Genomic DNA, 25,866 nt, shown 5'->3' with positions numbered 1-25,866 from the left:
GTCAGTTTTCTGTACTGGACACCCATGTCTTTCTCCATAATAGAGATGTTGCAGCTATTAATTCACTAATTAGGCCTTCTAATCCATTCTCTTTTCACACCTCCAAGGGCTCTGTAAATGCATGTTAGGTTATTTGATAGTACCCTGTAAGTCTCACACAGTATTGTCAGTTTTCTTATTTCTTATTTTGTTGCTGTTGTTGTTTGCTTGTGTTTGTTTTTATCTTTTGTTTATTTTCTTTTTAAAATTTATTCCAGTGCTCTGAGATTTCCCATCACCCCTTCCAAAAATCCCCTACTCTCCGTGATTTCCCCTATATTATTATAATACTGTAGTCCTTCATAAACAGCCTTAAGTCCATCATTCTGCTATTTAAGTGCATCCTAACATTGTAGATATGGACAACGGCAGAGTTCCAGCCCCTTATCATTGTACATTGTTTTTAAAATACTGAATTAGGAGTAATCCTGGACTGAAGAATTTATTTTTGATGCCTTAGACTCATTGCATTCTATTTTCCTTTGTTCCTAGAATTTACCTAAATTATTCTACCCTGTTGGACTTGAAATCCCTGATACTATTCTGCAATCCAAAAACTGGATCAGAATGTTCTTTGGGAAAATGCAAAAGCTGGTAGTTAATAATCTTTAATATAATCAGTAAGTTTTTACTCTGTTGATAGATATTATTTAGCAACACTCATTGTAGGACACTTAAACATCCAATTAGCATATTTTGCTTGAACACTTTTGTTTTAAAAGACATTATCAAAGATATCTCCTTAGGATACAGTGTGTCAGTGTCTCTCATTTTAAGAAAAATTGATTTGAGGAAAATAGGAGTAAAGCACTCAGAAAATGAAAAATGACGGTTGATGATTTTATTAGTTGAGTACTTCCAGCATTTCTGAAATACTGACACTTGCAGAGCACATAAAAATGTAAAAGTATTTTTACATTGACTAAGAAATATTGTTCTTTGAAAACAGGAACCCTAAGGTGAAGTACATCTTACTCTTTTTGGTGTGTGCGTTGGCTTCGACTAGAAAAACACTTGAAAGCTTATACAGGCTTTTCAAGGCTGAATCTACGTTTGGTGGTCTATAGTAAACAGAGTTATTTGTAAACATGTATGTACAAGATGTCCACTGATATATTTATTATACTAAAAATTGCAAAGCATCCAAATGATCATTAATTTAAATAATTAAATAAATTGTGGTATGTTTATACACATATGTAATACAATGCCAATATTAAAAACTAAAAAGCATTATAATTTTTTTGCTATGGTATTTTTATATTTTTTTTTTATTAATTACATTGTATTATGTGACATAATTTCATAGGTACTGGGATTCTCCTCTCCCCTCCCCAAACCCTCCCCCCATGAACATTATAATATTTGTTAACTTGGCAATTTCACTTGGTTTACCTCAACTATTACTGCCCAAATAATGTCTTCCCTGGTTTTTTTAATATATATATATATATATATATATATATGGTTCAGAACCTATTTTTTAATTACTACTATAGTTGTCACATAATGAGGAGAAATAAAAAAATAATTAGTAACATGATTTCAGTACCTCTTTAATCGACTGAAATATTTTAGGGAATCCCACTGTTGTCTTTATAAACAATGAAAAACTTAAGCTCAGACAGAGTGTTTCTAGAATACAAGATTGACTGCCGACTCTCAGCAGGGGAAGGAAGACCTAATAAAGAAGCAAGAAATGCATTAGTCATGTTATAGGGGGAGATAGGAGCTGTTATTCACAGCATGAAATGTGAAACAAATGATGCATTTTTATTTACACTAATTGATTAAAATGATTTCTAAGAAAATTTTTAGTTATATTTTCTTGACAAGGGATGCATGAATTTTAATGTAATTAAATATATTCTGGAAGGTTAATGAAACTTTAAGGGTTACATTATCAAATAGTCTGTATTAATGAACAGATCATGTACTCGCTCCTTAGCCATAAAGTTTTCAAACCTCCTTCCCCAAGGAGATTCATTTGTTTTCCTGGCTTGCTACTACTGATTAATTTTGCTAACTTTCAGTCATTTTAGTTAATTTAATAGTTCTGTTTTTTTTTTTAATAAAGCCTTATTGAAATATTGGGAGGGTGTAATGGTAAAGGTATACACCTCAAAAAGATTACCAGGGGCCCAGCGGCGTGGCCTAGCAACTAAAGTCCTCACCTTGAACGTGCCGGGATCCCATATGGACGCCGGTTCTAATCCCGGCAGCTCCACTTCCCATCCAGCTCCCTGCTTGTGGCCTGGGAAAGCAGTCGAGGACGGCCCAAGGCTTTGGGACCCTGCACCCGTGTGGGAGACCTGGAAGAGGTTCCTGGTTCCCGGCTTCGGATCGGCGCACACCGGCCCATTGCGGCTCACTTGGGGAGTGAATCATCGGACAGAAGATCTTCCTCTCTGTCTCTCCTCCTCTCTGTATATCTGACTTTGTAATAAAAATAAATCTTTAAAAAAAAAAAAGGTTACCAAGTCTGTGGCCTTTCTACTTTTTACTTATTGAAAATCATGATTTTTAATGTATTAAGCTTGTGCTTTATTATATTTTGAATAATATTGCAAAATTAATATTTTTGCATAATTTTTAAAAAGGAAGAAGGGGGATTGTGAGAGGGTCGTATGATTATCTTAGAATTGTACCTATGAAATACATGAAATTTGTTCTCTATTGATGACAATTTTAAAAATGCAAGATTTATCAGTTCTTTTTTTTTTTTAAAGATTTATTTATTTTTTATTACAAAGTCAGATATACAGAAAGGAGGAGAAACAGAGACAGAGAGGAAGATCTTCCATTCGATGATTCACTCCCCAAGTGACCGCAACGGCTGGTTCTGTGCCGATCCGATGCCAGGAACCAGGAACCTCTTCCATGCCGGTGCAGTGTCCCAAAGCCTTGGGGCATTCTTGACTGCTTTTTCCCAGGCCACAAGCAGAGAGCTGGATGGGAAGTGGAGCTGCCGGGATTAGAACAGGTGCCCATATGGGATCCCGGGGCGTTCAAGGTGAGGACTTTAGCCACTAGGCCACACTGCCAGGCCCTATCAGTTCTTAACTTTAGATTAATGTGTTAATTCTTGCACATTTTTTAATAAGGTGCTTCAGAAAGTTCATCAAGATGGTATTAAATGTTTATTTTTGTCCAAAATTTTTGACATCCATGTGGTTTTAGAAAACTCTCATTTTCCATGAACTTTTTGAAGACCCCTGTATGCTGCTTCAGTTCCCAGTTATGACACCAGTGCACTGTGTTGCAGAGCAGTGAGGTTCAGCAGGCCAGGTGTATCAAACACATTTTCAACTGAACAGCATTTTCAATGTATTGTGATTTTATTGAGACATAAAATCTTCTGAAGTGAAGAAGCATCTGAATTTAGTTATGTAAGATTTTGTTTAAAATGTTTGCATCTTTGGGCCTGTTACGATGTTTTGGTGGTTAAATCCTTGGTTTGCATCTGCTGAGTCCCATATGGGCACTGGTTCATACCAGCTGTACCACTTCCCATCCAGCTTCCTGCATGTGTCCTGGGAAAACAGTAGAGGATGGCTCAAAGTCTCGGGACCCTGCACTCAAGTGGGAGACCTGGAAGAGGTCTTTGGCTTCGGATCAGCTTAGCTGTGGCCCATTGTAGCTACTTAGGAATTGAACAGTGGACAGAAGATCTTTCCCTGTCTCTCCTTTTCTCTGTAAATCTGCCTTTGCAGTAAAAATAAATAAATCTTAAAAAAAGTGAGAGACAATTGTTGCCTCTTCATGAGTAAAAGTGACCTGCAGTTTTCCTTTTTCGTGCTGTCTTGAAGAAATACTAAAAGCTAGTTCCTAATACGTTATCAACTCTGCCTTTTGAGACACAGCTATAATCTGGTGAGACCGCTACCTTACAGCAATAAGGAAACACTACATATACAAAAGTTAATAGTGTCCCAGAAGACAGGGAGGAGAGGTCAGAATTCATTGAACTGGAAGTTTGGTTTGACGCAAGTCTTTCTAAATGAATGCGCCTGATTAGGACTGGATAAATTTTGAGATACCGTAGTTATGGGTTGGTGGAAAGACAGGAAAGCACACAACAGTTCCTAGCATATAAGCTGACTGTTGTGATTTACCACTAAAGATTTTCCTAGTCCTCCAGGAAATCTCTGTAACAAAGAATCAGAAAGCTGTTTGCCTGGGAAAGTCATTCCCAGGAGAAAAAAAAAGTCATGCTAATGAAAACAAAGGGAAAGCACCAAAGTCCTGTGACCAGTGACAGTAAGAAGTGGTTGATGGTGTCCAACTGAATGTGAGAGTAGTCAGCTACTTTCCATGAACTTTGGTATCAAGATTAAGCTGTATTCATCACATAAGTTGTACAGCATTTCTTCATCTTTCACATTATGATGTATAAAATTAAAATTATGTGGTATTTAAAAGTATTTACCTTTTCAAACTCGCCTACACTTATGTTTTCTGTGTATGAAGATATTTAGGATTGTTTTAATATTCATATACTTTATTTTTTTTAAAAAAAGACTTTATTTTTTAGACAAGTTTTAACGTTACAGCAAAATTGGTTGGAAAATTCAGAAAGCTCCTGAACCTGCCCACACTTGTACTACCAGCATCCCATCCCAGAGTGGTGATACCTATACTGTCAAATCATTACCATCCAGAGTCTATAGTTTACTTTAATGCTTGATTTTGATGTTATACATTCTATGTATTGAAATGGACAATGGCACATATCCATAATAATACAATCATTCATAATGCCTCTGTTCTGTTTCTTCATCCCTCCTTTCTTCTTCTCTTACCCCTGACAATCACTATTTTTCAGTGTTTACATATGTTTTCCTTTTCCATATGTTATATAGATGGAATCATACAGCATTTAGCCTTCTTTGTTAGTAAGATACATTTTAAGTTCCCTTCACATGTTTTTATGATTTGATAGTTCATTTCTTTTTATTGCTAATATTCCATTATCTGGGCACAATATAGTGTATCCACCCATTCACCCAGGGAAGCATTTCTTGGTTACCGCCATTAACTTGCTGAAATGTGTCCTGGTTGTTTTAAGCTTTGGCAGTTGTGACCAAACTCAATATAAACACTCAGGTGGTGCAAGGCTTTGTGTAGCTATAACCTCTCAAGCTGAGTCAGGTCAATACCAAGGAGTGAGATTCTGTTCATATGTTTCCATTTATTTATTTGTTTACTTATTTATTTATTCATGAGGCATAAAAATAGATACTTACATAGAATAAAAAGAAAAAGAAAAAAGAAAAAGCACTCCTATTCACTTCCCAAATGTCCTGTAGGGGTTAGGCAGGGTCAGGCTGAGACTAGTAGCCAGGACACAGTCAGGGTCTCTCATTCAACGAGTCACTTGAGCCCCATTACCTGCTGACTCCCAGTGTACACGTTAGCGGGAAGCTGGAATCTGACTTGAATTCAGTTACCCTAATAAGGAATGTGAGTTTCTTAAGTAATGTGTTAACCACTCAACCGACTTATGTGTTCTAGGTATATGTTGTTGTAAACATACAAATTAAGAAAAAGAAACAGATACGTGGTCGCTTAGGAAATCTACAAGTTTAGAACATGAGGCTAATTTGGGAGCTTCTAGTGTATCCTGATAAAGGCTATGGAAAGAAATTTCAATTCATAAAACCTTGGAAGTATGGCTTTTTTTTATAAAGAGATCATTCCTTTGCAAGTAAACTGTAACTTACATGAAACAAGCTTGATATTAAGTTAATGAGACACTGTGGAAGACTGAATCACTGTGCTTAATGCTTCATGTTCTTTATACCATTGTCTTTACCAATCATCCATGCTCTTTACCATTGTCTGACTTGTTGTTAACAAGCATGGTGGTAAGACTTGTTTTGGTCAGCAGAATGTGAGTGGAAGAGGCATGCCCTGAAAGACACGGTTTCTCTCACGCTTGTGAATCCCTACCAGTCATTGAACAAGGAAGATGAGGGATCCAGAGAGCAGGCTTTATGCAGACTTACAACGTGAGGTAGAGTTGCCCAGCTGACTATTTGTGTCTTGGAGAGACCTTGACTTGTAAATAACATGAAGTAGACTCCTAAAACATATTTTTATTGCATTTTATATTTGCAAGAAGTTTTATTTTCTTTTGCCTACAGAAGTAATCATTTCTCTGACTCTGCCTCTCACCTCCTCCAGCCCTTGTGGTTCCTAGAAAAAAGAAATTCTGCCTTACAAATGAGCCGAGTTACCAGAACCACATCTCAAGTTCTAGGTAAAAGTCCAGGGAAGACTGGTAATCAGAAGCAGCAGCTTACCAGGTGTTAGAATCAGCTGGTAAGGCCCAGAGTGGTAGCCTAGTGGCTAAAGTCCTTGTCTTACATGTGCCAGGATCTCAAAAGGGCACCAGCAGCTCTGCTTCCCATACAGCTCCCTGCTTGTGGCCTGGGAAAGCAGTCGAGGACAGCCCAAACCCTTGGGACCCTGCACCTGTGTGGGAGACCCAGAAGAAGCTCTGGGTTCCTGGCTTCATATCGGTGCAGCACTGGCCATTGCGGTCACTTAGTGAGTGAATCAGCAGATGGAAGATCTTCCTCTCTCTCTGACTTTCAACAACAACAACAAAGAATCAGCTGGTAATGATCTATCTTAACTTGGTCTGCCCTATTCAGAATGGCCTTAGTCTTCTCTTCAACAGAACTGATTTTAGGCTGTACTATTGATTGTCTCCATTATTTCAAATTTTGACAAGTGGAGTTTGGCTCCTAAATATCTTAAACATTTGGCATTGTTAGGGGAGAGGAAGGACCTTGACTTTGAAACTAATGGAATCAAAAGATCTATGCTCTGAAGCAAACTTGCAAATTACAACCCCATTTTTGGAGGGAAAGTGTTTAAGAAAGAAAAGCCATTAGGCTTGGAATAAAAGACACAAATTTGAATGTCAGCTCTTCCATGGGCAGTAAGAGTGATAAATACTGCTTTCCTCAAATCATTGTGACGATTCTATGAGAAAACTAATGAGTTAAAGTTGAGCACAAAGCGTGGCACCTTGAATAGCCAGACACCTCTAGAAAGAGGATTGAACCTGTCTGAATTCAGCTTCTCATTTCCAGTCAAGGTCCAGCAAATTCAGTTGTAACAGAAAAGTTCCTGTCCACAGCTTTATTAAGTTGTCTTTGATGATTCAAACGACAGGGACTTTGCAATTCTAGTTTGTGACAGTTTTTCCTCTTCTATCTGCTAAATAGTCAGTGCCCAGATCCAAAGAGGGACACAGTGTGGGGCAAGGGCAGAATATACATCAGCATTCAGTTCTTCCCAACAGCTAACTTTTGCAGTGGTCCTTAAATGAATGTTTTCATGTTTCCTTAATAATTCCCAAGTCGCTACTTCTCCCACAAAAATATCCCATGGAATAAGTAAAGTCCATCCAGACAACACTTTCAGGTTGGATATCATGCTGGGAAAAGCATACCACTCCACACTGATAACTTCTCTCTCACCAAACTAAACCCTGGGACAGTGAGATGTGACATGGCTTTAAAAATCAATGTGTCATCTTTGTTATCAAACAAAACTACTAGTAAAAAGGTTTGAGGGTTCAACCTAGCTGGGGCCAACAGTCTTCTCACAGTCAGAACATTGTAAATGGGCTAAATGTCATTGAGTTGTAGTGAATTGAATGCTAAAATGGTGAGTTTTACATTATGTGCTTTCCTCATAACAAAAATAAGACCCTGAATAGATATACTGGACAATGTATTTTTCTGTCCCTGAGTTGTAATTGTTCTTCTTCCTGACATGTATATATCTGCTATGCAGTGTACCTTGATATCTGAATGCCTATAAGTGTGTCTACTTTTTAAAGAAAAATCTCTGGTCTGAGTGTTCTACTTTGTAGCATTTTGGCATCACCCAAGAATGTGATTTATTCACATCCCTGTTTCAGATGGGAATGAGGATTGTATTAACTGCACAAACACATAAATTTTCTTGCAAAACTCTTTGGCTTCAGCACAGATTTTGCCTACTCTAGAAAACTGCCCTACCCAGAGGGCAGGCTGGGAATGGGATTTGTGTCTGGCCTCTCCAAGGGTATTGTACAGCTTTGTTAAACAGGAAGCAGGAGAGAAAAGGGGATTCTTAACAGTACAACAGAACCAGAACTGGGATTCTTAACACTCAACTTTGAGGCATGGCATTCAGGACTCTCAGTTCTTCCTGAGAAAGTCAATATCATTTTTTTTATATAAACCAAAAATCATGAAATACAGCAGGTCTTTAACATCTCCACAAGCACAAAGTGGAAAAAAAGAAAGGTAATAACTGGGAGAGGAGGCTTACAAAAAGGAAGTGTCGGCCAAGCAGTCGTAGAGGCAGAGAGCAGTGGATGCCTCCCAAGAAAGGCTTCCGCAAAATCCCGGGATGCATCCTGCTTGTCAGGACCAGCTCCGGTGAGCAGGACTGACCTTGTATACCACACAGGGGAGGGAAATGCTCCCTGTGCAAGTTTTTTTTCTCTCACTTCATCCAGCAGATTTCAACTGCTTCTGTTATATCATTTCCTTCCAGAAGGACGAAGGCTTGTGAAAGATAAACAAGGCTGTGACGATCACTGCAACCAGGATCAAGGAGAAGAGAACCATAAGGAAGACGTAGGTGGAGTGGGAGAAAGGCTTGGAAACTGGGTACTCAGCTGGGATCATGTTGGTCAGGTTCAGCATGTAGCCCAAAGTCCATCCGGCATCACTGCCATCAATCTGCAAAGAGATGGGAAAGTCTGCTATTTGTGGTCCATGGAGATTTTGTTTTCACACAAACCTGTGTTTAACATGGGGCAACCAGCAAGAAGATGGCACTACAATTCAGTTCTCTAAATGGACTGTATTTTATTCTAAACTAGGAATGGGGTTGTAGGACAAAATGGATCAAGTGATTTTCTAAGAATGAGACATCCCCTCCCCCGCATTCCCCACATAGAAGAATTTAGTTCAGATAGAACTTTCAGTCTGCATTCTTGTTTTCTTGTTTGTATAAATGTGGAGATGGGGAAGAAGAATAGAACGTGTAGTGATGGGAGGCCAGCAAAAAGATGAAGGAATAAAAACTGTATGATAAATATGGGATATTCTCTGGATTGTTATAGCCTTTTACTCCAGTTTATATGTGTTGAAGTCACCACATTTAAAAAGGGGAATAGTTTTTTTGTTGTTGTTGTTTTTGTTTTTGCCATTAGTGGACATGGGTTTGAAAAGGTAGAGGAAACACTACTGTTGACATGTTTAATCAAGTGCAAGTCACGTAGCTCATAAAAAATGTTTCTGTTTTCATGGCTACCTGCAGGTGGTGCTATGAACCAGTGAGGCTGCTTCAGGGCTCCTCATCTGAGCCTCTTTCAAGGCCACTCAGTCACCTGCTTCACACAGAGCTTTCACCTTGCAGCAACAACCAACAAAGCTCTGCCCCGACAAGAAACAATTATTAAATCGTATTGTTGAATCACTGTGGCTACTAAAATACTATAAACTTTTGTTTTATAAAGAATTAGTCACTGTTCTATAATAGAAATGCACAATTGTAAATGTAGTTTCCTCTCTTAAGAGGATGCCCACAGCTGATCAACATACTCAAGGGGATTGCCACAGAATGCTAGATTGAGTTAATGATGAACAGTAGAACAGAACATCAGGCCAAAACTTCAGTCAGGTTGCCTCCCATCTCTTTCAAACCTTTCATCATACTTCCCTCAACCCAACAAGTACCAAAAGTTTACCTTGCCCATGAAATGAATGTTCTTCCAGGAACTGGCTGTGAAATTATAGCCTTGCAGAAGGAGGGACAAGATATAGATGCCAGAAAAACAGTATTCACTCAGGTATTTTCCCTTTACGCCATCAAAAGATGTCTTTATCTGGAAGTGAAATGAGGGAATCTCATACTTGTGCAACAGGTGCCTCTCCACTGCTCTGTGTCCCCGTAGGCCCTGATGAAGAGGAGAAAGTCCCCGCCCCCTCCCTCCCAGGCTCACAAGGGCCTGAGGGCTGGCCTCTTCCAGAGGGTTTTGAGGGTGGGTGTCACTCTCCCTTTAGCTGCAGGGTATACAGTTTAGGGTCTCTTTGGGTAGCTTTTCTCTATAGGGTTTTGAGTTGTTGATCAGTACTCCAAGGGGGGAAAAAGAGCTCCTGTGGGCTAGTAGTTTAGAAATACCAGATTTTTCATGCTCATTTCTATCCCCTAAGCTTGGAATTTCACAATCACATATTAAAGTCCTTGAAAATGTTTACATAGCATCACCAAAGCCTTGACCCCTCCATTGAATCCCTGGACTGGCAACACCATCATCCCTAGGCACTTGTGAGTTCTCATCCAGGAGGTATCAGCTTAGAATCTGCACTTTCATATGTGAGTCACATACATAGTAAAGTTATAGTCATACCTCTAGGACACAATTAGGCACTTAACTGCTAAAATGTCAACATCTCACCTATTTTCTGCTTTTACTTGACCTCCTCTTTTTTAATGCATATGAGTCACACTAAATATTGAGTCCCTCATGTGTTTATGCATCTTATTTTCTACTGAAGGTATCAAAAGCTGCCTGTCACTCCTTGCCCTTACCTGTCTTTGTTGATTGTCATTGTATACCCGGATGACCACAATCTGCCCTGCTTGCTGATCCTGCCCTTCTTCAGAGAAAAACAGGACAGAGCATGTCTAGTTTAGTCCAGCGTTAGCTGCTGCCCTATTCCTTTGCTTCTGAGAAAGACATCCCCTCCTGCATGCAGATTAGATACTGGGAACTACGTAACTATGTCAGATATTTTATATGTAATGTGTCCTAGAGGCCTGAATCCCTCCCTTTTCAGTACTTCCCTCCCTTCCTAAGGGATATCACATCTGTAAAACTAACTGCTAACTAGAGTCTCTTTCTCACTTGGTTCCTTCCTGCACCCAACTTCTCTAGTCTTCCTTGTCCTGCTCTGATGAAATTCTTGCAGTAACTGTTTAGAACCTGTCTTTTAGTTACAGTTCTGGAAACCACCATTTGATTAACTCTACTGTATGTGCATTCTTATGAGATCCTGATATGGGCCTCAGTTAACGCTAATAATACAGGTCTCTAGCCCTTTCTTCCAGTATACTTTTGTGGGGAAGAAGGAATGGAAGGATCTCCACTGCTTGATGTAGACAAACAAAAAAGACCATGGGATACAGTATCCTAAGAATTCACTTAAGCCCAACTTAAAACAGAGTGCTATAGATTCTTGAAGACTAACCTCTTAGTGGTACAGGTGGGGTTGCCATCTTGGCCTAATTTTCCTGAACTCTTCAACATCCTTGCTTGTTTGCTTTTGGAAAGTTGTGCAATAGCTACATAGTCAGGGTTAATTACAATAGTAGGCAAAAATATAGATGCACAGGCGTTCAGCTGATTAGCTGAGAATCTATCATGTTCACTGTTGTGGACTCATTACTATGTGCTCTTCAAATTGGGGTTGCAGGCTCCTCTCCTCTCTTTCCTTCTGTCCTCATGAGATTAAATGTCAAGGTCAAGAATATAGTGAGAAATAGCCTACTTATCAGTACAGATTGACTCTTTTTAAAAAAAGATTTATTTATTTTTATTACAAAGTCAGATATACAGAGAGGAGGAGAGACAGAGAGGAAGATCTTCCATCCGATGATTCACTCCCCAAGTAACCGCAATGGCCGATGCTGTGCTGATCCGAAGCCAGGAGCCAGGAGCTTCCTCCAGGTCTCCCATGTGGGTGCAGGTTCCCAAGGCTTTGGGCTGTCCTCGACTGCTTTCCCAGGCCACAAGCAGGGAGCTGGATGGGAAGTGGAGCTGCTGGGATTAAAACCTTAGAACCAGCACCCATGTGGGATCCTGGGGCGTTCAAGGCGGGGACTTTAGCCGCTAGGCCACAGCGCCAGGCCCAGTACAAATTAAATCTTAAGCATTGTTCTCTTGGGTCAAGAAGTTCTTGGATGAACAGGCTTTCAGAGTGGAGAAGTGGCTATGTTTTGCTTGCAAAAAGATTTTACTGTCACTAACAAACCAGAAGGCAACTATTAAGTGTCTCCTTCACTCACTTTCCTAGTCACACCACCTCAGGGACTTAATAATTTGAGGCATCCTACTGGACTTCAGTGGGTGGTTGACATTTTACTTCCCCTGGAAAAACAGGAACAGGAAGCATGATATTTAAAAAGTTTTTAATACATAATACATGCTTTGCAACTGTTTTTTGATGTTATTTATTTTTATTTGAAAGTCATGAGATTTTACAGAGAGAAAGCGAGACCGAGAGAAAGATCTTCTGTCTACTGGTTCACACCCCAAAAGGCTGTAACAGCCATAACTGAGCCTATCTGAATCCAGGAACCTCCCCAGGTCTCTCACACAGGTGCAAGCTCCCAAGACTTTAGGCTATCCTTTGCTGCTTTTCTATGCCAAGAGCTGGATGGGAAGTGGAGCAGCTGGGACACGAACTGGCAGCCACATGGGATCCCAATGCTTACAAGGTGAGGATTCAGCCATTTAGCCATCACTCTGGGCTCACAACTGTTTAAGGTGTCTCTACTAAAGGTATTTACAAGAGACATTCCTGAATAGGGAGTATACTAAATTAGCAGTTATTCCCCATGGTAGAGTTGAGAAGAGAAGATCCATAATATAGTACTGGACAGAACTGTGGTTCCATACAAGCAGACAGTACAGCTGGGACATGGGTCATAACATTCGCCTCAACATTCTAGGCTGTGTGAATGAGGGTGTGGTCTGACCCTACAACCTTCCCGCCTCAAACATTTCAGAATTTCCCCCAGTTTTCAGCTTTTCTGATCTTACCTCAAGGACTTCTGAACAATTTACTATGTGGTTTACCTGAGACCTATAAATCTGCAGATAAATAAGCCTAGTCTAGCATAACCTGATGAAAATTCGATGAGGAAGCCTGCAGTTGGCCTAGTGAAGATACATCTTATACTGAGGTTCTCTGGTTTAGTTACTGGCTCTGGTTCCTGACTGCAGCTTCCTGCCAGTGAAGACCTTGGACGGCAATGGTGATGCCTTGAGCAGTAATTGGGCTCCTGCTACCCAACTGGCAGGCTCGGCATCAATTCCCAATCACTGCAGGCATTTAAGGGGTGAATCAGAAGGCTAGCACTCTGTGACTCTGCCTCAAATTTAAAAATTTATAAATATTAGGCATGGATAAGGAAATCTGACAGAATTTTTCACTCTGAACTGGAAGTAATTGTTTTGAAGAGAAGCCTAAATCTGTTTCTTCAGTAGTCACGTGAGGCCTAATCTCAGCCTATCTACCCCCGGATGCCATCTTCCTCCACAGATCACTGGCTGTACCAGGCCTCTGGGAAGCACATTTGAGCAGCTCTTGCTGAAGGCCTTGCCCATGCCTTCTTCATGTTCCATATCTCTCAAGATATTCAGAGAGAATCCCAAACCTCCAGGCTCTTTTATAGGTTTTCTTCCTTCTTTGTCACTGCAGACAAGGACAGATAACCATTTTTAATTAATGCTGCTTCTTACAAATGAAAGCATTATTTTCTTTTGCAACTATGTCAACTTAAAAACACCTGCTGCTTGAGCATCCCTAGAGGCTCTGATTTTTTGGAATTACAAAGAATCCCAAGCACCTCCTTCCTAGAAACTTTTATCAGGTAGTGATGGCTCTTAAATGACTCTGCCTTGGATAAGAACATTTTCTTCTTTGGGGCCCAGCACAGTAGCCTAGTGGTTAAAGTCCTCACCTGGCATGCACTGAGGATCCCATATGGGTGCCGGTTTGTATCCCTGCTGCTTTGCTTCCCTTTCAGCTCCTTCCTGTGACCTGGTGAGGATGGCCCAAAGCCTTAGGCCCCTGCACCCATGTGAGAGACCTGGAAGAAGCTTCTGGCTCCTGGCTTCAGATCAGCTCCACTGTGGCCATTGCAGCTACTTGGAGAGTGAACCAGAGGGTGGAAGATCTTTCTTTCTGTTTCTCCTTCTCTCTGTAAATCTTAACTTCCCAATAAAAACAAATAATTGTTTTATAAAAACATTTTCTTCTTTCTAATTTATAGAAACATAAGAGATCTTGGGCTTGTACAATGAAGAAAGGTTTACCACAATCGTGTCTGTGCCAGTTACTATTAATTACTTACCTTCCTTGTCAGTAGAATTCTAATTAAAGAGCTGCCTGTAGGGGAGTGGGTGTATAGTCCATGAAGTATGTTTATGAGGTTCTAAGCCAATCATAAAATTCTGTATTTTTCTTTCCCAGTCAATTCTGGCCAATGAAATACAAAGTAAAGACTGCTGAGGGGTTTCTAGGACAGCTTTTCTTGCAGAAAGGGATAGATGTTCTCGGTCCTACCACTCTTCTGACCTTGAACATGGAAGCATGCCTAAAGACGTAGCACTCACCTTGTGTTCATGTGCAAACAGTCATAACAATGGAACTGAAGCAGCAGTGGTTGAGACAAACTTGAACTGCTGACCAGTTACCTGCAGTTACACTTCATATTAGGTGGGAAAAGTAAGACCTTATTTATGCTGCTTTATGCCAAGCCATCAAGGAATGCTTTCAAATTCATTTCTTATGTCAAATATCTGGACTTGTGTAACACATTTGCTGGATCTTCATCAAACCAGCATGAACTGATGAACAGACTCTTATTTTTCATGCTATCAATGATAAAGGGAAAGTGTGATAGCTGCTATATACAGCCTCTTACCTCCTCCCATGGTGTAGAGCAGAAACTTTCCATTTTCTGCCTCACGTTTTCCAATGAGGATTTTGATGTCAAGTTTAAAAAATTCATCACAAAGTAAAAAGCTGAAAATGCCTATAAGAAAGAATTGCAGTTTCAAGTTATGTTGAACAAAGTAGTATTCCCTGCTCTCCTAAAGGCCACACCCTGGTGCAGGTACCTGGAAATCAGATATTTCAGACCTTAAGCCTGTTTTCTTCCTGGAAAATAAGTCATTGCCACTGACATGCATTTCTAAGCCATTTGGCAGTTACCTGTCTCAGTTACACTGTGAGAGTAAAACAGTAATAGAAAGAGTAGATGGGTAGGTTATAATCCCATTTTAAAACCATATATTATACACTAACTTTTAAAAAATTAAGAAATGTTATACAAAGTTGTTAAGAGTTATCTATTCTTTCACCACTCCCAGTAGAAACGGGCTTGCTGCACATCATGGCAGGCCTACTTTGAAGGTGTATTTTAACAGGTCTCCCCATGTGAGGCAGGGACCCAGCTACTTGAGCCATGCATGATCTGCTACATCCAAGAGTGTTTATCAGAACAAAGCTGGATTCAGAAGCAGAGATAGTAATTGAACCCAGATACTCTGGGTTCCCAAGTGAGTCTTATTTACTAAGTCAAATTCCTATAACCCTATTTATTGCTTTTTTAATATACATTTTTATTTGTTTGAAGGCAGAGCTACAGAGAAGGGCAGAAACAGACAGTCTTCCATCTCCTGGTTCACTCCCTAGATGGCCATAATGTCTGGGGCTGGGCCAGGCTAAAGCCAGGATCCAGGAGCTTCTTCAGGTTTCCCACATGGGTGCAAGGGCCCAAGCATTTGGGTCATCTTCCTCTGCTGTCCCAGACACATTAGCAGGGATCTGGATGGGAAGTGGAGCAGCCAGGACTGGAACCAGTACCCAAATGGATGTTGGACCCGCATAAGTGGCTTAACACACTATGCTGCAGTATCAGCCCATTTGCTTTTCTTACTCAACAGTTTGTTGCAAAAATCTCTCAAAGTCTGCTGGGGACCTTGTACAGAGCAATGTTAATTCATTCAGGATATTTTCTTGATTTCCAGGATTTTCCCTTTGGGCAATGTTGAGTTTCTGAAGCCCTTTGTAAATCCTGGATATTAGTATCTGTTGTGTAATGTGCAGATTTTCTCCCATTATGATGGTTGTTTTTTCTTTTTTTTTTTTTTTTATTGTTCCCTTTGCTGTACAGAAGCTTCTTAGGTTTGATGCAGTCCCATTTGTTTATTTTGGCTTTGACTGTCAGTGCTTTTGCTGACATTGCTAACAAGCTTTACCAGTGCCTATATCCTGTAAAGTGCTTCTAATAGTTAGATGGTTTCTGGGTACAAATTTAGGTCTTTGATCCACTTAGAGCTGATTTTTGTGTAAGGTGATGGGTCGGATGCAGGGAGTCTTACTTCTTATTTCTGTAGGCTGCTATCCAATTGTGCCAAAAGAATTTGTTGAAGAGACCAACCATCTTCCCTGATTATTTTCATTTCTCTTGTCAAAAATCAGTTGGTTGTGCATGTGTGGGCTCCCTTCTGGAGTTCAGAAGAATCCATGAATTAAATCTGGTCTGATTACTGACAGGTCTGTGCTGTCTCCACAGTGACAGAGTTTGCAAGAACTCTTGCAGGGATTATTGAAGGGTAATTTAACCTCCTTCCATACATACTGACCTATTTTCTGAAAAAGGAGGAAAACTATGAAGGGTAATTGGTATATGACAAATTTCATGGAAAATGTAGTCAAGATATTATTTTAGAGTAAAAGAACTTAGTTTTATGAAGAATATTTTAAAGTGGAACTTTGTATTATGAATAAACTATGCATGGATATCAAAACTTTTTGCACAAAATTAATTTGTTTTAATTACATTTTCCCATGAATTTTTGGAAATAGCCTTGATTGTTGGTCAATGACTGGTACTTGGCAGATTGCTCAATTTTGCAAAACACTATAAAATTATGACTGCAATAATGCTTGGTCTCCAGATAAAAAATTTGAAATTTGAGTCATGAGACAATCTCTTTTGCTTTTGGTCAGATTTTTAAATTTATTCTTGAGTAATAAAGAAAGGAAAGGGTACCTACTCCAAAGCCCAGCTAAAAGGAAGCAATGTACCCAGGAAAAATTCCCCAGAAGATAATTAATAATCAGTCAAAATCAGCCACATTAACCCATTTCCCATTATCATGGGCTGGTTTGGAGATGTACATTTACCCAAGTTCTGGGCAATAGGAAAATGAAAAGATGTCATTTGGCACTTCTGCAAAATGGGAGAGATACAATGCAGAAAAACCTCTGTGTTTCTTTTCTGCTTTCATTTTGCATGTGGGGATTATACTTGCATCAGTAGCTGCTAGCAGAGCACCGTGAAAAGGGAGAGAAAACAATGGAGAAGTTGATCTCAAATCATGACATTGTTTAGACATAGAAATAACCCTGAATTATTTACCTTGACTCATTATTATGTGTGAGGAAAAGAAATCCTGAACTCTATGCAGACACATACTCTGTAACTTGGAATCAGAATCAACCTGACCAATTCATCTCATCATTTTACAAACTTACCCCAAAGTCCCCTTGAAGTGGTGGCAGAAAAATCCCATTGAAGGCACACTGAGAGTAAGGGCAGTAACTGGTGTTGAAGAGCTGTAGGATACTTTGATGGCATTGCTGATAGTTTCCAACACCTTGGATGTGAAACTCATGGAATGGAAGAGTCTTCTCAAATCTCTTGGTACAAGGGGTCTTGTAAAGGTCACTCACATTTACCACCCTTTCATATCCAAAGTGGAAGCATGGGTCTTTGAGGACTCCGTTACTTGTATCCTAAAAGGAAAAATCATGTGAAGGTATCAAAAGTGGATTTTTTGGTACATACAAAAGAAACAGTCTGACTTCAACAATGCCTAGACATTCTACAACACTCCAGCACTTAGCTCTGGCATCAATGTGTCCTTACCCTGTCCTTTTCACTCACAAGAACAAATTAAAAAATAAATGTGTGTAACAGACACCAGAAGTAATTTCAGATAGAAATGTATTTGTCAATTCACAGACTGTTAATGTAGGGAAAACTGGGGTAGGAATGACATTAGCCTGGAATACTTTGTGTTTGGTCCTAACCACACTGGGCAGAAGTAGATTCACAAGGGAAACTTTCTAGGCTCCCAAAATGTTTTTGATCTTCTGCCTACAGCACTCTTCTCTCCTCAAAGAGAATGAAAAGCTCCAAGAACCAGAAGGGATCCTGTGGCATTTAGGCCAGCAGTATCAAAATGCTGTACTGGGATTTTGGTGCAGTTATTTTATTTCTAAAAATGAGCTTAACATCTAACACTCGTACATTTTTAGGGATATAATGCAAGATTTCAGTAAATAGTCAAGTTTAACCCTGCCATACCAGGCAATCATCCTTTCCATTCCCTTTTCTTTTTTTTTATATAGAAATAGATACCAGTACTTTCTGTTCATTGTAGCACCATTTACAACAGCCAAGATGTGTAGTCGACTTAAATGTCCATTAGTGGGTGAATGCACAAAGGAAATGTGGTGTATATATACAGTGGAATATTATTCTGTCATAAAAATGATACCCTGACATCTGAAGCAAAATAACTAGAGATCATATATTATGTTAAATAAGTCAGATATAGCAAAATACCACTTGGCCTCTTATATATGCATATGAATGAGTGTGTATGTGTGGGTTTATATGTGTGTGTGTGATCCAAATTTAAAAGATTACTGCAGGATAGGAAGGATGTAGGGGATGGGGTGGGAGCAATTGTGCCAAAATACAGTAGTGGAAATAATGGGTTCTGTTTGGCAGTGCAGCTGGGTAACTATGGCTAACCCTGACATATCATAGTATGTATCAAGGTTTTTAATTCACAGCTTTCAAGAGAGGAAAGGGGGCTGCTGTGGGTAAGAAGCTTAGAGGAGCTTTGAGGCTCAGTGGGCATCTCCCTGCAGCCCCTATTCCCGATGAGGTTCTCTTACTGAGTGTACTTCTCAGAACCACAGGGTACTTGGAGGAAGCAGAGAACTGGTTGTCCTTTCAGTGGCAACAGAGAACAGCTGGATGTGACATCCTTGTTCTGGTTGTCAGGGTGTGCCTAGTACTCACATGACATTTAGTATGTTTAACTTTTCTTGCCTTTGAAAAAATGCAGAAAGCATCTGGGAACAAGATTTGAAATGTTGATAAATTCTGTTTACTCTCTGAAATGTCTTTCTTTTTATCTTCCTTTCTAGGTCAATTTTAACAACCTATTTTTTGTAATGTATAGAAAAGGGAGATTAAAAGTAAGCTACATAGGCTTTTAAATTGTAGCACACATATCCCCATATACTCTAGCATGTAACTTATTATCAGATTCACAGGGGTGAGAAATTAATTCTTAAGAGATGAACTGAGTGGTATCCTGGGAGATAATACAGTAAACAAACAAAGGAGGGGATATGTTTGGATGGAATCATTCACAGGGGTTGACCAGATGTAGTTTGATAGTCTGACTGAAAGGATTTGGAAAATATAATAATCAACTTCAGACCAATTACCAAATTAGAAAGAGAAAACAACAGGATGTGGGGGCTGGAAGCCCAGATGTGGGAAAGGCAGGTCTGGATTCAGTTATACTTGCCTCGATGTCCTTGGCCAGTTTCTGCCAGAGTGCTTGATCCTTCCCATAGCACAAGAAGCTGTGTGTATATATAGTATAATCCTGGCCATAGAGGCGAAACTGCAAAGAGTTGTCTGGGGACTCGACAGGTTCCATTTTGGGGGGCACAAAAGTGATCTGTGTAGAGGCTCCCCCAAGGTCCAAAGCTCCATAGGTTTCCTGTTGATAGCTTCCCTGTGCAAGCAGGCCATACCAATTTGATTTCTGAAAGAGAGCACAGTCACCAGTGCTAGCAGTTTCTTGACATCCTGCTTTCAATACTATTTCTTGGACTCAGGAACTTCCTAAAGCAAAGAAGCAGGGGCATACATGTGAGACAAGCTTACTGGAGGTTTCTGAGTCTGCATAACCTCAGCAGCAAGAAAAGAAGCTTCAAAGAGAGCTCAGAAGGCAGAAACGTAACTAGTGTGTCTAGTAGTGCCACGCAGTATCTCGTCTCATGCATTAACTATCATCTGGGAGTCTAAAATAGAAATAACAATACAACCTCATACTGTTGTTCTGAGGATGAAGTCAAACAGCACAGGAAAAGTGCTTAGAATAGCACAAGGAACACAAGAGTACTAGTTAAATATGAGCAATTTTTATTCTTTAATGATAAAACTTGACATTCATCTATGTGCCCTTAAAGCATATTTATATCTTCCTGTCCTCATAGTGTTAAGTTCCCACAAAAAGAATTAGGCCTCTAGTGAACCCTACAAACATGGGAGTACACTCTTTCACTTAATCACCTACCATTCATTCTAGCACGCAGCCCAGGTCCTCCCTCAGATACTCAAAGGCATTGTCCCATAAGAAGCTAATTCCAAGGGTGCTATGAGTTATTCACCTTAATGAATTTTTCCATAAGATAATTGATAGTAATCCAGCCATATGCACCTTCCTCTTGGCCGGTGATGATCCGGGCACCCTGGAAGTCAAAAGGGTAGCTGCTGAGGGTTGTCGATATCACATCCAGGATCTTATCTGCAATACCTTCATTTTCCATCCTACACAAAGGAAGAGCTGAAGTTATTATTTTGTTTGCATAATTGTACCCACTTCAGCTAGAACGTCTACTCAATGAAAGGAGCTTAAGCAACACACTAGAATAAACAGAGAGATGGGGCTCCTGTATGTGGCTGTCAGAGAAACACTCCTTTTAGATGAGGCACAAGCAATACTCTGACACATTCCTCTCTCTCAGAATCCAAATATTTCTGATCCTTATGTAGACTGGTCTTCGTAAAACACCATTTTTACTGTTCTCTGGCTCAAAAAATTGACAGCAGTTCAAAAAATTACTTTGGTGGTACTGATAACCAGTATTATTTTATCACTACTCCCAGCAGCAATGTGTGCCATATGCCATTACTAGTGACTCCTAAATGACTGAACAGCTCTCTGGAGGTTTCTGATTGGGGCTCTGATAGAAATAAAGTAGCAAATGACCTCATGCTGGTACTCAACCTTCTCTGCTGCCAAATTCGAGAAATCCTGATATGCCCTGATTCTTGGGTCTGTTTTAGGCCTTGAGACCTAAAGAATGAGTCTTTCAGGATAGTGATAATGAATATGGAATGAAACTGACTTCCAAAATCTAGGCTATGCAACACTGAGGGCATCAGGATGACAGGATGCTACTTAAAACTTCATCAGAACCCTGTGACCTCTTGTCTAATTGGCTTCCACACTTACTGCCTGCCTTTGTTTTAGCTTTAGCTTTCCTCCCTCGGTTCACTACAGTACCACCAGTTGTGTAATGCACTTTGATGGCTTCTGCACTAGCTCCTAGCCAACCCCCAAATTCCTAGCAAGGCCACAATGTACTTTTGATCTGGACCAGTCTTCCTAGAATCCCACACAGGATGCTGGCTCTGCCATTTATTAGGAATGTGACTTTAGGTTTGCTAACAATATGTAAGTCACAGATTTCTTATCTGGTTAATAACAGTTAATAAGTCTTTTTTCACAGAGTTGTTATGATGATTAAACAGCTGCTTGGAATAGTGCCAAGAGCAAAGCAAGGGCTGAATGATTATGAACTGTTAGTATTGTTATGATTTTATAAAATGCAGTATTTTCTTCTATTTATGTAGAACTACCTACAGTCCTTGAATATGCCCTGGTCTTTTATGTCTCCCTGATTTTGAACATTCATTAGAATGCAAGTTCCATGAAGTAAGGGACACTGTACTCTCATAGTTGTCACTACAGTACTTAAAATAGTTTGATGGTACATAGTAGATGAAGAAGTGTTGGTTGTTGGATGAGTTCTGTCTTCTCTGCCAACCCCCAACTTGTGATTAACTCATGTACTCTCCCTTCTGATAAGTTTTCAGCTCTCCTTTCATTCTAGGAAGTTCCAAATATGAGCTTTCCTCTACTGAAGATTTAATCAGGGCATACATTTGGAAAAGTAGTTGCCATTTGATACACTTGTGTCCCACAACAAAGTGCCTGGGTCAAGTCCTGGCGATAGTTCAAGTATTTGGGTCCTGGAAATCCACGCGGGAGTTCCTGACTGAATTCCAGACTCCAAACTTCAGATTGACCTAGCTCTGGCTGTTGTAGGCATTTGGGGAATGAATAAGCAGATGAACGATCTCTTTATGTGTCTCTTTGTCTCTCTGCCTTTCAAATAAAATGAAAATTAATAAATAATTTAAAAATTAAAGCTGATGCAAGGTGATCACCTTGTATAGAAAATCTCATTTCCTTCAAGGACAGAACATCAGCTTCTAAGTCAGAGTAGGCACTCATTACACACTGAATGAATAGAAGGATGAACCAGAGACATAGCGCACAGCAGGCACCCCTAAATGTGTCCTTGTGGTTCTTTGTCTTGAGATGTGGGCTGAGTGTCTTCAGTTCCTCCTCCGCTCAAGATGTTGATTGGCTCAATCTGTAGCCCCAGATTTCAGTGTATGTATTTTCAGTCATCCTTGCCTGAGGCTTCTTCCCCATTGAATTCCTCATGGGAAGATAGGCAAGAGCTCTCTTGTTTTCACTTGCAATCATATCATTTTACATAATAAAGGTTGGGGAGTTTTACTTGCCCATTGAAATTTTCTTTCCTAGGTAGGGACTTTGGGATGTGTAGAAGTTGGGGTGTTAGGAAATCTGGCCCTCGCCCATTGCTTCAGAGGCTCTGGAGCTGCCAGCCTTAACTCCCGGCCACTCTTCAGCCCTATATGCTATTGTACCTGAGCAACCGCATGCCTGCTGTAGCTCCCAGGTAAACAGGTGTCTCTGAGTGCTGGGATGATGGAATCACTTCCTTGGCTCTTTCCATGCATTCATACAGGTAATTTTCTATTTCATCTAATTTATGGGCATACTTTGAGATTCCAGGTCCTAGGGAAAGAGATAGAAAATACTGATGATCTTTAAAAAAAATTACTTTGCCAATATTGAAACAAAGTATGGAGCTTTCTGAGATAATGCAAGAAAACAGTTTCCTGATATGATATATATTAGGTTTTCATACTAAAAACTCATTGGCCCTAACTTGGGTGCAACTTAATTTTCTAACCTCATGCTGCATCTGTCCAGTGTTTAACAAGTTTGCCACTGGATGGCGCAATTTCATTTTCAGTTGCACAGCATTCTCATTTTTAAAGGGGGCTCTCACACATGGCATCTTAAAAAAGTTCACGCAAAATGTGTTATGAAAAAACTCATAACTACTGTACTACCATGAAAGCTTTTAGATGCTTCTGATGTTCCTTTACAAAGTTGTAATTAAAAACACAATTTCTTAGATGACCTAACATGACATTTCAAACAAAAAATAAGCACCAGGCATATTAACTTTTGTTGAAAAGACAGATCACTAAATAGCTATGTGATCCTGACCAGTTCCCTAAAACTTTTGAAATGCAGAAGTTAAAAGGAACTTCTTTTGTTTCTTCTTCCTTTGTTAAAAGAAACAGTAATAAAATCTATGTTCCCTCAGTGACTTTTCCACTCCAATACTGTTCTTCCTAGTAAAACTGTTTTCCCAGTTTTAGAGCAAAACTAACTGTTGCTATGGAGAGCACTGAAGCCAAGATTGCCTAAGTTTTGGAGGTTAACATTCAACATTTTCATCTCACATTTAAGTAAATATCACACTGTCAGGGTTTTACAGCAAGTATTTGCTCTAAAGAACATTATGTAAATAAGTTATCCATGTCATTCAGAGGTTTCATTGACCATCATGAAAAAAATTAATTCCTGAGTTTTAGTTCAAAAAATTTGGCTTTAAGTATTTGATTAACTAGACAATTCTTTTCAAAATGGAATATTGTGTATTTGTTAAGCCAAATACTAAAGAGATGAGTCTCTGAAGAAAGACATCTGCTGAATTAAAAAAAAAAAACTTTTTAAAGTAGAAGGCAGTGGAATAAATATGAAGGGCATGAGGGAACTCCAAAAAGTACATGGAAAAATAAAATTAATAATGATATAAATTTCCCATGAATATTTTTAAGCTCGCTTGTAAAACCAATAAAAGCAGGGATTTGGACTTTTGTCTAGCATAGTGGTTAAATCAGTACCTGTTAGCTGATGCTTGGGTTCTAAATCTGGCTGCACTCTAATTCTAGCTTCCTGCAAATGCATACCCTGGAATGGCAGGTGATGGCTAAGGTAGTCACATCTCTGCCATCCACATGGGAGACCCAGATTGAGTCCCTAGCTCCTGGCTTCAGCCTGGCACAGCCTTGGCTATTGTGGACATTCAGTGAAATGAACCAGGGGATGGGAGATATGTCTCTGTCTGTCTTTTAAAGAAATAAACAAAATTTTAAATACCAGAATATGGTCTCAGTATTAATGGAACCAAAGTATCAGGATATTAGGCTACTGGGTAGAATGCCTTGCTTTCTTGAAAATATTTCCTTTCTATTACTTTATTGACAAATCACAAAAATTAGTGGACTAAAACAGGTCCCTGAATTAAAAGTCAGTTGTCTTCTGGAACCTTGGCTGCCTGTCTGAATAAAAATAAAAAGTGGGTTCCTACCTTAAAGTGCCAAAAGAGGAGTGGCATTTAGTCTAGCAGTTAGGTTGTCCACATCCCACATCTCATGCCTAGATTTGGTTCCAGTTCCGACTCTTGACTCCAATACAGACTCTGAAGCAGCAGTGACTACAGTAATTTGATTTGTGTCATGCAAATGAAAGACTTGGATTGCAGCTACCTCCAGCCTGGCCTAGCCCCATCCACTGCAGGTATTTGAGGAGTCAATCAATAAATGGGAACTCTGCCTCTCTCTCTCTCTGTCTGTCTGTCTGTCTCTCTCTCTCTTGCTCGCTCACTCGCTCCCCACCCCCCCCCCCCACTTTTCTTCTTGTCTCTTTCTCTCTCAGGCTCTTTCAAAAACTTAAATTAAAAAAAAAAAAAAGAACCATAAGAGATTAAGGTCAAAGAGATTGTGGTGCCTTGTGGCAATGTCTGGTACTTGGGTACTAGATGGAGGAGTGTAAGAAAGCTTGAACTGTCAGCAACTCCAACTTGCATTGTGATCTCGAAAGAAAACCAACTAGAAAGAAAATGTATAATGCTTCAAGGCAGCAAAATGCCTGCAATGCAGTTAGGACTAGATTCCTCTTTGGGTTCTTGTTCTCTGCTATTTCAAATACTAATTCTACAAGATTTCATTTCTTTCTTGGCGAAACAATATTTAACTGGTACACAGGACTTTTTTTCCAACCCTAATAGTTTATAATTTATTCTTTCCTGTATACACAGAGGATAAAGACCTTCAAAATATTCTTCCCAGCTACAGAGTAGAGTGCAGAGATTAAGAAAGAAGAGATGCCATCGATCAGCTGCCGTAGCATCACTTGCACACTTGCTGGAAATGTACTTTCTCAGGCCTTGTCCTACATTTACAGACTTAGAAACTGGAGAGGGACACAGCATGAGCAAGCCATACAAGTAGTTCTGACAGTGTCATGCTGGAGAACTACTGGAATATGGGTTTGAAATCAGGTATACCTTGCTTTGAACCCCAGTGCCCTCATTTATTTAGCTGAAGTTTCCTCAGACAAGTGACATAACCTCTCTCAGTCTTGGTGTCCTCATATTTTAAAAACTGGGAACAACAGAGTTGGCAAGGTGTTACACTATCATTTATGACATCAACATCCCATATGGGAGTGTCAGCTCAAATCCTAGGTGCTCTGCTTCCAATCCAGGTACCTGCTAATGTGCCTAGAAAAGTGACAGATGATGGCACGAGTAACTAAGCCCCTACCACCCACATGGGTCAGGGCTCCTGGCTTCACTTGATCCAGGTCAGAGTCCTTGTAACCATTTGGGCAGTGAATCAGTAGGGAGAAGAACTTATAATTCTTTTTTTAAAGATTTATTTATTATTAGAAAGTCA

At 39.8% G+C, this 25,866-nt stretch overlaps 1 protein-coding gene across 5 annotated transcripts in view; it reads right to left on the bottom strand.

Moving 5' to 3' along the window:
- Positions 1 to 6,627: 6,627 nt before the first annotated feature.
- The window catches only part of ENTPD1 (ectonucleoside triphosphate diphosphohydrolase 1), a 130,133-nt gene continuing 110,894 nt past the window's right edge, over positions 6,628 to 25,866 (bottom strand). For 3 of the 5 annotated variants that reach the window (XM_058672078.1, XM_004580020.3, XM_058672077.1), the window contains exons 4-10: positions 22,696 to 22,846; positions 20,340 to 20,499; positions 19,469 to 19,711; positions 17,391 to 17,651; positions 14,770 to 14,880; positions 9,803 to 9,940; positions 6,628 to 8,789 (exon numbers count right to left, since the gene is read on the bottom strand). In XM_058672078.1, the coding sequence (XP_058528061.1) occupies positions 8,583 to 8,789; positions 9,803 to 9,940; positions 14,770 to 14,880; positions 17,391 to 17,651; positions 19,469 to 19,711; positions 20,340 to 20,499; positions 22,696 to 22,846 (1,271 nt within the window). In that variant the 3' untranslated portion in view covers positions 6,628 to 8,582. Of the gene's footprint in view, positions 8,790 to 9,802; positions 9,941 to 14,769; positions 14,881 to 17,390; positions 17,652 to 19,468; positions 19,712 to 20,339; positions 20,500 to 22,695; positions 22,847 to 24,497; positions 24,600 to 25,475; positions 25,589 to 25,866 lie in introns of those variants that run through there. The other 2 variants (XM_058672079.1, XM_058672080.1) reach the window with 2 other exon arrangements.

The sequence above is a fragment of the Ochotona princeps genome, chromosome 13, assembly GCF_030435755.1.
Source record: "Ochotona princeps isolate mOchPri1 chromosome 13, mOchPri1.hap1, whole genome shotgun sequence".
NCBI lineage: Eukaryota > Metazoa > Chordata > Mammalia > Lagomorpha > Ochotonidae > Ochotona > Ochotona princeps.
Note: the sequence above shows the minus strand (reverse complement) of the source record. Positions and strands in the feature narration are given on the sequence as shown.